The 14,822-nt window shown below is 32.1% G+C and overlaps 1 protein-coding gene across 1 annotated transcript; it reads left to right on the forward strand.

The window, feature by feature from the left end:
- The first annotated feature begins 750 nt into the window (after positions 1-750).
- LOC127727959 (uncharacterized) lies at positions 751-14,242 on the forward strand. Its single transcript, XM_052235098.1, has 15 exons — positions 751-1,246; positions 2,503-2,609; positions 4,384-4,529; positions 4,993-5,101; positions 5,817-5,923; positions 7,105-7,211; positions 7,626-7,765; positions 8,515-8,682; positions 8,986-9,113; positions 10,134-10,276; positions 10,694-10,770; positions 11,415-11,541; positions 12,264-12,548; positions 13,263-13,463; positions 13,920-14,242. The coding sequence occupies exons 1-15, from the start codon at positions 994-996 to the stop codon at positions 14,120-14,122; spliced, it is 2,301 nt and encodes a 766-aa protein (XP_052091058.1). The 5' UTR covers positions 751-993; the 3' UTR covers positions 14,123-14,242.
- Positions 14,243-14,822: the final 580 nt, after the last annotated feature.

Consider the following 14,822-nt stretch of genomic DNA (forward strand, 5'->3'; position numbering starts at 1 on the left):
AATTGTATCACATTTTGTCATTTTTATAGCTTACTATATACGGTATGTGTGTTGTTTATTGCTGAAGGCCGTACATTGTCGTATTGTTGTTTATATCCTCGTCACTTGGTCTTTGGTGGATAGTTGTCTCATTGGCTCATACCTTAACTCCTTATTGTTTTATAAATAAATTCCAAGATTAATGAAAATCTGTGATAATGACAAAACAAGATAGGAAAGGCAAAATCTCTACTTTTTCTAGCAATCTAAATGCGTGTGGGTATATCAGCACAATATTTTATTTATTCAATACGATAATCGCCTTCGCAAATATTTTCAAGTTGAGATAACGAGGCAATACTTTCTTTTTATATATAAATCTCATATTAATATATCAGCTAAAATAGCACATTACTTTCGTCTCATACATGTTGATGAAAGAAGAATGCAGTCACTACGTGGGATTTTAACCGTGCTATTTCAACAAAGCTTTTGAGATGAAAGGACAGCAAAACAATTAAACGACTTATTTTCAAGAATGACTTATTGTATTGAAGAGAAAAAACATATTGAGATACCTTTGCTCAACATTAGAGAGAATATTTTCAAGAACTTGTTTAACAAAAAGAGATATTATTGTTAAAGGGTTGAAACAGTGTAAAAGCAGACTTTTCTGTAAATTGATAACATTCCTAATAACTTGATAACAAATTGTTTTTCACATACGCTTTTTACTGAAAAATTTTTAATAAGTCAAAGCAGTTTATGAATAACTTTATAATCTTTACACCATTTGTCTTTTGAAGACGGAACGCGCGTCTGGCGTACAAAATTATAAGTCTGGTATATATAAAGAGTTTTTTTTACATGTTCTCGTCCTGATATGCATTTTAAAAAATCAGACATTCATCAGATACAAAAAAGTATTTTATTAAGAATGTGAGCCATTCCTTTTACCTCTGAATGCATGATTTTTGTTGTTTTTTTTTTTCATTATTTAAGGGGCGTTGAAAAATGACTGGTTATCAAATAATGAGATTGAAAATCATCTGTATAGTATTTACCAAAATCTATTGCTTTGATAACGTCATCAAACCAAGTTGTCAGCCTGATGAAGAAATTTGTGAGTTTCATTGGACAGTTGCATACTTCCAAACAATGACAATAATCCCACCAAACGGAAAAGGCTCAAGAGCGCCAGTAGAAAATGTCAATGGCACACTTTATGTTAGGACTAACTGTGGATCACTGGAAAATGTTCGAGAAGGTATCGTTTTATCAACAATTTACAACAATTTACAAATAATATGTACATGGTTTACTTTTATAAATTTTGACTTGGATGGAGAGTTGTCTCATTGGCACTCATACCACATCTTCTTATATCTATGTATCCTATGATTCTGTTAATTCATTTCAAACAATACAAATAAATACCCAAAACAAAAAGGTTCATACATTATTTAATTGTAAGCACGGAAATTGGAATCAAACGATTTTAAAGATGGAAGTAGTTCCAATGTCCCTTGCATTTATTTCATACGAAGGCCTCTGTCAAAAAGTATTTCAATCTTAACTTAAGGTGGTACCAAACATCTTGACTTAAATTAATTTGGCTCATTTAATTTTCATAAAATTTTGACAAAATATTTACTTTGACCCTTTGACAAAAATATAAAAAATTCAAAATACCTGAACCACACACTTTATCGGAAAAATTTTATGGAATATATAGCAGTTTGACAAACACTAATTTTGATCATTGAGAAGCTTAATACTTTCTTAACAATAGAACGTGATTAAAACGTTCAGCTGATTTTTAAAGAGTTATCTCCCTGTAGTGTTATGTACCACCTTAAATCCACAGTATCACAGCTCAAAGTGCGTACTTTGATCTTCTAACGATAGTATGGCTTGTTTTCAAACATAATTATGACAAAATTATGAACACAGGAAGATAGTCCTTAAAAGAGAGGTGAAAGATGCCAAAGGGACATTCAAACTCATAAGTAAAAAATAAACTGACAACGCCATGGCTAAAAAAGAAAACCGCAATTTTTAAAAAAAATTGGTAATTCAAAGAAAATGTTAAAAAAAACCATTTTTAACCAAAATCAAAATTCTGTTGGAAGTAAAACTATGTTGTATTTCGGGTACAATGAATAATTTCAATTTTGGTTAGGGATGACTTTAAGTGCACAATTTTACAAAAACATGTAATTTTTGCAATGTTATCCCCCAACAACAGCATGCAGTGTTGTATATCGCATTTAGATTTTATGAACAGATATGTAAAATTGTAGACATTTTTATAAGCATATGAAATAGACTCTTGAATATTCAAATTCTAGCAGGGGTTGACAACTTTTATAATTTGACCCCGTGAGTTAAATCAAAACAACGAAAATTGGTCCTACCTCTTTCCAATCAAGGGACTACAATAACAGGTTAAAGCGTAACAATTCTGTAAGCCTCATACTTTTTTTAAAAAATGTTTTAACGATTGTTCTGTCTTGTTATCAGTTACTGATGATGACTATTTCGTATCCGGCGATGGACACCTAAAGTTTATGTTTGCAATTAACGACCAAGTTCCAGGACCTTCAATTGTCGTATACGAAGGTCAACAGGTAATATTATTATAACATAATTCTTTTTCTCCATTAAATGAACATTTCCACTTTATAATAAACACCAGTACACATTTTTTTTTAAATTTAAACTAGTTCTGCGTCTCCAAAAACCGGAATGAATAACTAGAGTGAAGTGGGCATACATTAAAAAAAACATAAAATATGGAGATGTGGTATAATTTCTAATGAAACAACTATTCACCAGAGACCAAAGGACGCGACAAGGGTGTAAACATCTACAGGGCAGTGTACGGCCTTCAACAATTTGTAGAATCAATATTTAATTATACAGATTTTGGATATGTGTTTGCAAATCAAAATGATAATTACAAGACCAGTATATTTGAGTATATTTGAAAATGGCATCATTATGTTTAATAATCTTCCCGAGGAATATGTTTTCTAGTCAAGTTTATAAAAAAGTTTGCTTTGAAAATTATTTGATTTAGATTCCAGATAACGCAAGAATCTGAATAACATAATTAAGAACCTCTATCTTAAAGATTCCTATCTAAAATGGGTGTTGTATAATATTCCTATTGAGGAACTAAGATGCAATGTATTCAATGGAAATATAGAAGACGAATTTCACTATCCATTTATTTCTAAGTCTCCTCAAATATAAACAGTAGAAAAAACTTGATTTCTAGTTATACTACGAAGTATCTAAGTAAACAGAATTTATCAACGTTATTGAATATCTGTTTCATAGATGACCACGCATATGTTTCAACTGTCGTAACCACAATCCCGTCCTCTTTTCCTCGAATGTGACATCACGGAATGAGACTTATCGCCTAACTTGTACTTATATAAGCAATACGTCTGGTGAAACATAAGTGCAGGATCTGCTTACCCTTCCGGAGCACCAATGATAATCCCCGGAGATCGTGTTGCTCAGTCTTTAGTTTTCTATGTGAAAGTTTGTAGACGGATGTTTGTCTTTTCGTCGTTTTCGGTTTTTGCACTGTCATTGTCGGTATGTGTCATTTGTGTTATTAGATAATGTGATATTATTATGATAATCTAATTCCAGGTAATCATCTTTAATAATCAAAACAATACTGTTGGGGTAAATGCCTCGCTTGTATGGTTCAAATGACATATTATGTTGTTGGTACCATTGCTTTAGATAACAATATCTTAAGAAAAAAGTATCGATGCATTGTGATATTGCGACCGCTTTGTTGTATTTCATTGACTTATAATGACTGTCATGTCAACAACAAAAATCATTTAACTCAAGCTGAATGACAGTGATTTACAGATCTTTCACAAGGAACTAATATTCTACCACATGATAGAACGAGTACCTGGTTTGTCAAATACATATGTAAAAACTGAAAACGTGACTTAAATCTATGATATATGTCATAAGTTAACACTACTTACGTCCAATTTTACCGAAAAAAGAAAACAAAATGTTGATCCAATGGTATATTTATTAATTTATATATATTTTTTAATTTTCCAAAATGTATACACTTTTTCAGTATAGTTCTAAAATAATCACCCAATTCTTTCTGCAAATAATCATATAGAATTAAGTTAGACTATATATAGATTCTAAGATATAAGAACTCAAAGTATTTAGATATTAATAAATTATTAAAAACCATAAAATGGATGGTATATTATATAAAAAAAAGAGTAGGGGCACGAGACGGTAACACTTCAACACGAAGACGCCATTCTCAAACATACTATTTTGTCATGCAACATAATTGTCTCCATAATTATTTTTTTAAAGATTTATATTTCTTGTGTTTAGATTGTAGTGCATGTTCACAATAAATTACTGATGGAAGGAGTGTCTATTCATTGGCATGGTCTGCTTCAGAAAGGTTCCCCTTTCATGGATGGTGTGGCTAGAGTTACACAGTGCCCTATCAATCCAGGAGAAACTTTCACTTACAGGTAATACATGTGTATATATTATGGGCAAACACATAATTTTACTTATCAACGAATTAAATGTATATTGGCTCTGGAACTTATAAATATTCTTGAACTTATAAATATTAAAAAGAGGAGATGTGGTACATGTATATATGATTTCCAATGAGACAACTCTCCATAGAGACCAGATGACGTACACGTTAGCAAGTCAAGTATATTGAAGCATTACTTTTTTAACATTTTGTATGAAAAAAGAATATACTGATACACGTTTTCATATTTTATTTGAAAAAGGATAGGTACGGTAAACATCAATGAGATAGCAACCAAACAACAACAGCAAAGTAAAATTATAGATAGTTTAAGGTTAATATAGGCTTTTGGGGGATACACTAGAGTCCACACCATTTGTTAAGGTCTAAATCGCGTCGAGTTTGGATAACAATTGAATTAATTAAACTGTTTCTTAATTTATATTTAGATTTAAAGCTCTTCCTTATGGGACATTCTGGTACCATTCACATCTTGGGGCACAGAGATCAGATGGAATAGCTGGTGCCTTAATAATTTTAAAAAGACCACAGTTACCAGTAAGTTATCACCTCATTAAATATCACAACCGCCTCGTTGGTATCGTGGTAGCGTGTTCGCCTCGAGTGTGGCAGTTCGTGGGTTCGAACCCTGACTGAGTCAAACCAAAGACTTTAAAATTGGTATTTGCTAATACTCCGCTTACCATGCGGCATTAAGAAGTAAGAGCAAAGACTGGGCGGCCAGGAGTCAGAATAATGTGTCCAGGTAAGGAGACATGTCTTCCTGCGAACTATTTCCTTGTGATCTAGCAAGTAAAAAATCCGGCTCAGCGTGTCGGTCTAGTACAAAGCATGGTTGATTTTCATATTACATTTTAATTCACCGCTAGACGTTTAAGCAGTCATGCATCATCATTTTTAAATAGTATGCATGTAATAACTATGTTCGTTTATCCTAAATTAGCGCTAGCTTTCATGATGAAAGTTGACTATTTTTACTCAATTTTCATTTATATTACTTTGGTATAGGATAAAAATATTAAAAAATAGGAAAATCAGGAAACTATATTGTGATAAACTTTTTATATACATTGAGGTCAATGAAAAGAACTAAAAAATCTTTTCATAATTAAAGAGACTCTTTTACATTTATTTTCTTTATGTACATTTTACTTTCCTGTTATTCTTGAAAATTGTCATACATCCGAAACATGGAAATATATCATTTATCATATTGAAGTATAAGAGTAAATATAATGTGGTAACATTTTAGACTGACACTGTGCAACTGAATGAAAAAGAGTTTGTTTTTCTCGTACAAGACTGGTTCCAAAGAGGTTTTACACATGAAGTAAAGCTGTCTAACTGGCATTTAAACAAGTGAGTCAGAAGAATTTTAAATTTTGAAATTTTAAAATAATTATGTGGTTGTTTGGTTCTTGCTTATGAAATAATTGAATATGAGAGATTATTAGCTACTCGTAGTTTCCACAAGTACAAAAAACAGCTTCCTGATTGTTTCCATAAGGTCACTTTCATTTCACTGTTTCAAGTTCACATTATCTCCCGTTATAAGAACTATGAAAACCACCTAATTGATTTATACGGTAACATTTCGAAGATATAATTAATTAAGTGACGATTACTCCAAATAAGTCAAAGGATCGTTTCGTATCTATGACGAGTTTATTTCGAATCAAAAGAATCATATATGCATCTACATGACCGAAAATGTTTACACTATATGTACTTCAATTTTCAGTATAGTTTCAGAATACATACGATAACAAGCAAATGTATAAGATAAAGAACATTGCAGTTAATCAATTTATACGTTTTGGACCAAACATTTCCAATTAAAAGAACCTAGGTCTTTACAACTTACGGAGCATGAGTTATACAAACATACCGCTTTCGATATTGGACGGATTCTTTTAAGATGACACCGGTTCGTTTCGGTCAAAATTAACCACAAATTCAAAGGATGTAAAAATAAATTAAAAGTAAAAACACGCTGTCGACATTTTTAACGTTTAAAGATGTTACAACTAGAAAACGTTTTGTACTAGATAACTCTGTGTAGGAAAAGGGTGAGGTCCTAGCGGGTCAAGTCAAAAGCGTACTTATCTGTCCAATATAATGTAACAGAAATATCTTTTTGATATCTTACGAAACGAAAATTAAGCGAAAAAAGTGGTATTAGAATAACAAAACTTATTATCAATACAATAACAAAAGTTAATTCCACTTACAAATTGGAAAGACCGTGACAAACAAATATAAACAAAACAAACATACAGGGTAGATCTATAAAATAAGCCTTCGTAGGTCCATGTCGTTTGCTTTCAATGTTTTATATCGGATATTTGTTTTTTTTACTTTCAATGCTGAACCACGAATTAACAACGAAATCGTGCTTCAGGATTGAAAGGAAAAAAGATATATCCGATGAAGAGCTTTGAATGCAAACGACATAGAACTACAAAGGCTTATTCTATAGGACTTACATACAGGGAAATACGACAATAAAAGCGGAATGGTTTTTATTTTGAATGTAACAGGTACATACATACCGCCAATGGTGAATTGTGTGCTGGTATAAAAAAGACATATGACGGTTCAGTTATTGGACAGAAGGGTATACAGACTCCGTTGATTAATGCAAAAGGTACATTTGGAAACTTTATTAAGAAAAACTAAATATGTATCTTTCAAGTAGAGTTTTGTGGTAAAACAGTTGTATTAAATATTCTGATATTTGTTTTTTGTTTTTTCACATTAGGGAGCTACCATTTGATTTTTATGGGGGGGGGGGGGGGAGGGGGGGGGGGCTAGATGAATTTTGAAAAAAAGGCAGGACAGGGGTTTTGAGTAAAAAAAAAGGCAGGACAGGGGTTTTGAGTAAAAAAAAAGGCAGGATGACAATTTAACAATTTATGTAAAAAAAAGTCGGGATGAACTAATAAAAAAAGGCAGGACAGAGATTACAACTTAAAAAAAATGCAGGACAAAATTTTTCATCCTAGCCACCCCCACCCCCCACCCCCCCTAAAAATGTGTAATCCTCTTTCAAATTTTTCAGGGAGATTCCACGAACCTGCAACAAATGGTAATGCTAACTATCTACCCTTGGAGACGTTTGTTGTTACAAGTAGACATAAATACCTGTTTAGAATGATTGGTATACAGTCAATAAGTACTTATCGTATTTCTATTGATAATGTGAGTACAGGAACAACATTTCAGATCCGTACAATGTCCCCGTTTTCTACCCCAGGAATAGATTAACCTAGCTGTATTTGACAAATTTAAACCTTTCGAATTTTTGGTTCTTTAATGCTCTTCAACTTCGTATTTTTATTTTGTATTTTAACCTTTTTTTATTCGAGCGTCAATGATGATTCTTTTGTAGACGAAACGCGCGTCTGGCGTACACAATCACAAGCCTGGTAACTTTGAATAGTTCTTTTATAACAATTTTAAGACTTATTCTATATTTTGGGTTGCTTTAAATGTTTATGCTTTGCTTTCAAACCATTGGTTCAAATATTTTAAAAGTTCTTAGATTATTACGGGGAAATCTAAAAAAAGAAATGAAAGATTTTTTTCAAAAATTGTTTGCTTATTTACTTATATCTATATATACACCATCTTTTAGGTGTTTACACATATTAATTTCTAAAATTGCTAAATATAAAAATAAGAAGATGTGGTATGATTGCCAATGAGACAACTCTCCACAAGAGACCAAATGACAAGTTTGTTTTTGTCTTGTGCATACCCTCCAGTACTTTTCATTCGGTTAAGTAGATTTAAAAATTTGATGCAATACTCCTAGATGTATAATATAATATATAATAAAACAAATTGACCTTGCTATAACGGTCATTACCCTGTAACATTTTAATTTACGTTTCAGAAAAATAGTAATCAACAATTGCTTAAAGACAATTTTATGTTTTATGATGCAGCACAAGATGAAGGTCCTTGCTGTTGATGGAGCTGATATTGAACCTGAGGAGACAGACTTTGTAATAATACATTCTGGTGAAAGATATGATGTCGAAGTCCTAAGCAATGCATCAGTTGGGAACTACTGGATTAGACTTGAAGATTTGGCACGTCAGGATATTGCAGGGGTATTAAAAAGTTAAAAATCAATTTCTCTGTCTTGCATTAAATACACTGTCACATTAACTATAAAAAAAATTTAAGCTTTTAACTGTTTTTGACATGTTTCTCCTCTCTTAGCAATACGTCAACAGACTCATTTGTCGTCAGAACATATAAATCATTATAATATTAAAAATGTGTTTGTTTTCTCATGAAATAAGAAGAAATATTCAAACATATTAAAACAATATTTAAAAGAAATTAAAATTTAAAGAAATCTCACATTCAGATAATATATGACATTTCTAACTAGTCTACTTGCTCTCCAGAATCCCATACCAATGGTAGTAGGATATGGAATACTAAGATACGATGGCGCACCAAAGGAAGATCCTGTTAGCTCAGGGAAAGTTTGCACAAAAAGAAAGCCATGCCGAGTTGTAAACTGTATATTCGGGTATTTCATCCTTTTTATTAAACAAAAAGTAATATTTCTTCAATATAGTACCGATTCATAGATATGTATGCATATCTACATCAAATCCATATGGCTTTATGTTGATATTGTTCTTAAAACATAAGACTGGTATGGAAGAGAAAAAAAAGATGTCTGACACATGCAAATGCAACAGTAATCACATTCATGGAAATCTAGAAAAAATCCCAATATTCCAAAGTCTTGGCGACTTTTTCCATCTGTGCACATTCAATCGTGAAAGATTTACGTTTTCAATAAAGCGTATGATAGTTTGTATGTTCAAATCGTGTTAATGATAAAAGTCAACCAAAACAAAGGTCTAAAAATGACTGCCAACTACTTGATTAAAGTAAAAAGACGAAAAACAAATATCATTCAAAACAAGGATTTGTATAGTGAGATTTCACCAAACAAATCCTTGTTCAAAACATTACACAGAAAATTGAAACCCGAGGTGAACTCAGGATCCGCAGATGATAAGCCACATTCGGTGTTACGTAATACATTGTAAATGAGCAATGACAAAATAGATCTTATCTATGATGATCTCGAACAAAAATTGTCGTATTGACGTTCGTAAAAAGTTCGAAAAGAGACATCAACTGAATCCTTGTATCATAGCTTCCGCGCAGGCAAACACAATCAATCAAATCCTGACGGTTCTAAATAGTAAATTTGAAATCATCTCTTCGAAAGTTTTAAGAAAGTCATCATGATTTAGTTGACTGTTATGCTATATCATTGTCATAGATTACCACGGATATATTCTAGCTGGGTTAGCTTTTCCAATTTTTATTTCGTCCACCTACCAAAATTTTTTAAGTTTGAAAATCATTAATAATGTTCTTTCCCTTTGTTCCTTCTTAATTTTGATTATAATTGATGGGCAGACAGTTCTACAAACTCTGTTGTTATGTGTATAGAATGTTTCAAAGCAATTTCGTATTGATTTTTCTGGTAATATAATTATAAAGTATGCTTTCAATAACTTCACTCCAGAACCTTTCCTGCAGATGATTATACATCTTGTATTCCTGTTTCCAAACTTAAATCAAAAGAACATGAACTAGAAACCAATCCAGTACCAGTCATGTCTAGTGCAAACGATATGCAGGAATTCTTTCTTAGTTTTCATTACTCGTGTAAGTACACGAATTTATAAAAAAAAAACATAAATATATTTAAACATAATTTCATATAAATACTGATGTTCACTGCTGGCATAATTGTCTAAATCGTTGTATGAAGTATATAGATAATCACATTGATCACAAACTTGTACAACATGTTAATAACTAAAAATGAAATATTAATATTTTGTTCAAAATTAAATGAAAGACCATATCCTGAAATCCAAATGCACGAAAAGAAAATCTACGATTCAACCTATTACCTACGGTATGTATGAAAATTTCATAGAATCTTATGTAAACCGAACACATGTAGTGTGTGACAATATTGCTGATAGTTTCAACACATTAAAATTCCAATTATTGATTTAAATTGTCCTCTTTGTTTTATTGAATGTATTCTACTTGAAATTATCTTTTATCATACAGTACCAGAGGACAACCCAAGCATGGTAGTATCTACGATCAACAACTTTCGGATGATTTTACCAACATCTCCACCAATGGTAAACAGTGTAAAATCAAATCATCATTGTACATTAGTTTGTTTGCTTGTTCACGATGGCCAATTTCAAATATGACATGTGTACCTAGGATAAGAACCACTCAATACATCAATGGGGAAGTATTTAAAAGTAGACACGATACAAGACAGATAAATGGATTTCCAAATGCAAAGTCGGTAATCAACTCAAAAGAACAGACAACACATGGTAAAACAAGTGAATCTGTGAGCTACTGCTCACTAATGATACCCCCGCCCGCTAAAAGTATAAGGCAAACAGGAAGTTGTTGAGTGATGAATCTGAAAGCGCATCACACGGAATAGCTGACTTATATAAACCCTGAAACCAAATTTCAGAAATCCTTGTAATGTAGTTCTTGAGAAAGATGCGACGAAAAATATTCATGATACGGATGGACGGACTGACGGACAGACAGAGGTAAAACAGTATACCCCCACTTTTTTAAAGCGGGGGTATAACAAAGAATAGTCCAGAAAAAAACTAAATATTAATAAGAGACACGAACAACAGGGGTGCTCTGAATGAGGAAGTTGGAAAGACTAAAACAATGATACAAGAATAAGAAAGAAAATACTTATTGGAAGATTACCATTTTCAAAATGTAGGTTTGTTTATTTTTTCAGTTGCACGAGGCTGATTTTGTACCAGAGACTGCTTGTCCAAAAGAAATCACCACATTTGCATCCCAATGTAATCACATATTGGAGTTAAAATTAGGAAATGTAATACAGTTTGTTTTAGTAAATGTTGGTATGTATGCGTGTTTGTCTGATGGGTGATTTGTATCATATTAAGTTTAGATATAGATGATAAAATGATTAAAAGAGATTTTCAAAGCCAAAAATTCCTTAACGGCAACTGACTTATCATGATCTTATAATATAGATGAGCCCTGGCCGAATTTCTAAATGCATAAAACCAAGTAAACATTACTTCCTATAACTAAGGAATTTTTCATTCTTTGAGAGTGATTTATGTAGAACAAGTTAGTTATCGTCAATCAATAGTTGCATTAAAACGGGAGCCAATGTGAAATCAGACTTAATTTCGGTATATCAACTTTGGATGGGGAATAAGTTCAGAACATCCAGTTGCAAATAGTACATGCATATAATGAAGAGAAATGTGTGAAATGAAAACGAACCCATATTTGTACTAGACCGACGTGAAGAGCCAGAACTATTGTTATCATGTTATATCACAAGATAACAGTCCACAGGAAGATACGTCAACGCACACAGACGCATTCAGATTCCGAGTCGACTAGTGTTAAAAGTGTCTGCCCTAGACAGAAACCTTGTCAGTAATTATCTTTTGCTAAAACTTTAATGTTTTTGTCATTTAGGGGAATTGGTGTTAATAACAGATTTTTTTGAAGACTTTTTATTGGTTCACACAATATACAAAAGTGTAATCGAGTGTCCAAAAAGAAAATACATAGATAATGCACAATATGTTTTCTTCGTTTTCAGAAACAAAAGGTTTTGGCAGACCACATCCAATTCATATCCATGGACATCGATTCCATGTAATGAAAATCGGATTTCCGAAATATGATCCCATAACTGGTAACATGACGGAAATGAACCAGGATATAATTTGTGAATCTAAAAATTGTGACAGAGCTCAATGGGCGGATCCATCATGGGCTAATGGGAATGTTCCAGGTATGAACACCAAAAATCCTGCTATCAAAGATACATTGGTTTTGCCATGGGGATCATATGCTGTAGTCCGCATTCTTGCTGATAATCCAGGTAGATATTCCGACACTTTTAAGTTAAGAAGGACTTCAAATATGTTTCTGCTGAATAAAGAATTAATTTGAAAAGAAGGTATTTTTTTAATGGCGTGTATCAGTGTTGTTCATATGAAAAAAGGTATAACAAAAATACCGAACTCCAAGGCAAATTAAAAAAGGGAAAGTCGTCCATAAAAACTGACAAAATCAAACGCTATTAACCTGCAGAACAAGTGAAAAACAACTGCCTTATTTCTGACTTAGTACAAGCATTTTCAGAAAACAAAATATGGGTTAAACCTCCCAATTGTATGACATTTGTTTATAGTTCCGTATATATTGACAAAATTAAATGAGCAACCCACTGACATCCTTTTTAGATATTTGACGGTCATCATTTGTTTTAACATTTGGGAAAAAAAACCAGTTGATTTCCTCATCCTTGTTCACTTTAATGTGATTACTTTCTATTAAACAACTGCCATATTCCTGATTTGGTATAGGCATTTCCGAAGAAAATGGTGGGTTAAACCTGGTTTTATATATATTGACAAAATTGGGTGAGCAACTCACTGTTGATTTCCCCATCTGTGTGAACTTTAATGTGATTACTTTCTATATACCAATTAAATTGCCACATATGAAATATTTTCATCAAGTGTACATAAAGTTCTTTTTGTTCCTCCATCGCTGAAGAAACCAATTGTTAAGTCTTAAACCTCCTTTCTAGGTTATTGGTACATGCACTGTCACATAGAGCTACATAACATAGATGGGATGGCTTTGATTTTGCAAGAAGGTGAAAGATCTGACATGCCCAAACCAGCTGATGACATGCATTTTTGTGGCGACTCGAACAACAATCAAACTATCAAGCCTCAAATAATGGTATCTGCAGTAAAAACATTATTAGGAGATGCCGCAGAAAAAGGTATAAAAAAATATGTATTTTAAGTACCTTGTTTATTAACAGAATTTCGTAATTTTTTTGTTTGAAATATATAAACAGTATTCCGTTTTTTTGGAAACGTGTATTGTATAAAGATCTATACAATAAGCGACAGCTAAAAGTGAAAAATGGCAGCAAGAAGGGAAATGCAAAACATAATCGTGTAAAAATTGTTAGTCGTATAATAAGAACACTTGAAGATACAACCTCTTTGCAATAAAAGTCATATGAGGGATATTTGACATTTTGTTTTGACTAGTCAACAAATTTATGAGAAAAAAGACATAAAAATTGAAAAGTTGGGCGTGAACTGACCTAGTTTCATATTGTAAATACCTTATGAACGATATTTACAAATGACTGTCTGAATTCAGTGTAATCTTCCTTTGCATTTGTTTTTTTTACTAAAATTTAATATTTCTTTATATATAATTATAGGACTTTCAACAGAATCAAAGGTGTCTGCGTCCTCAGTTGTCGGAACCATTGTGGTCTCTGTAGTTATTACTCTGTCACTTGTGTTCAATGTAATTAGCATGATTATATTACTCAGAAGAAAATTATATACATACCACTCCTATATACCGGAGGTGAAGTTAGAACAGTACCAGAATGAAGAAACTATTAAACTGTTAAAATGATACTAATACAACTAGCACTATAGATTGGATTAGGACTAATACGTTGCTCAGCAATACAGATACCAGATTTCTAGTTGTAGTTGAGGATCTTTTACATTTAATACAGCGAACTGAAACTTTGGTTGTTTATTTGACTTTTTTTTGTATACTTTGTTTATATGGCATATTAGAAAACAACAAAATTAAAACGGTTATTCATGAGAAAATAAGTGATAATAAAGTATGTGTGTTCTTTAAGAAATCAAACAGGTGGTATTTCCAGTTATCCTGTTTTCAGTCTGAAACATTGTCTTCATTATACGTAATTATATTGAATGATTATTGTTTAGCAACGTCCAATGGTTAAATATTATGCATGTTCAGGACGATACATAGTTGGAACTAAAGTGACTGTCATACAAAAGGGAGGAAGTAAAAAACAACAGTAGTAAACCGATGTTCAAAACTAGTAAATTCATTTTAAATAAACAAATCAAGATACCAAAACGCAGGGAATTGAATGAACTCCAACGGACGAGACCGGTTGCTTCGACAAGGTAAGCGTCTCCTGCTTTGAATGGGTCACCCGTCATGGGAATCTAAACTCATAAGTATAACCAATCACTTTCATTTGAAAGAGCCTTCAATAAGTCAGGACTATTTCCATATTATGATCTTTTGATGAGAATCCCCCAAAACAAACCAGTACATAGACTTATTT

Source organism: Mytilus californianus, unplaced genomic scaffold (assembly GCF_021869535.1).
Source record: "Mytilus californianus isolate M0D057914Y unplaced genomic scaffold, xbMytCali1.0.p SCAF_1, whole genome shotgun sequence".
NCBI lineage: Eukaryota > Metazoa > Mollusca > Bivalvia > Mytilida > Mytilidae > Mytilus > Mytilus californianus.

What these genes read in the sequence shown, in the direction of transcription:
- LOC127727959 (XM_052235098.1), top strand. Translation starts at nt 994, where the DNA reads ATGACTGGTTATCAAATAATGAGATTGAAAATCATCTGTATAGTATTT. An exon ending in TCTAACTGGCATTTAAACAA is followed by an intron (nt 5,924 to 7,104) that starts GTGAGTCAGAAG and finishes TGAATGTAACAG; the next exon opens with GTACATACATACCGCCAATG. An exon ending in TCTTAGTTTTCATTACTCGT is followed by an intron (nt 10,277 to 10,693) that starts GTAAGTACACGA and finishes TTTATCATACAG; the next exon opens with TACCAGAGGACAACCCAAGC.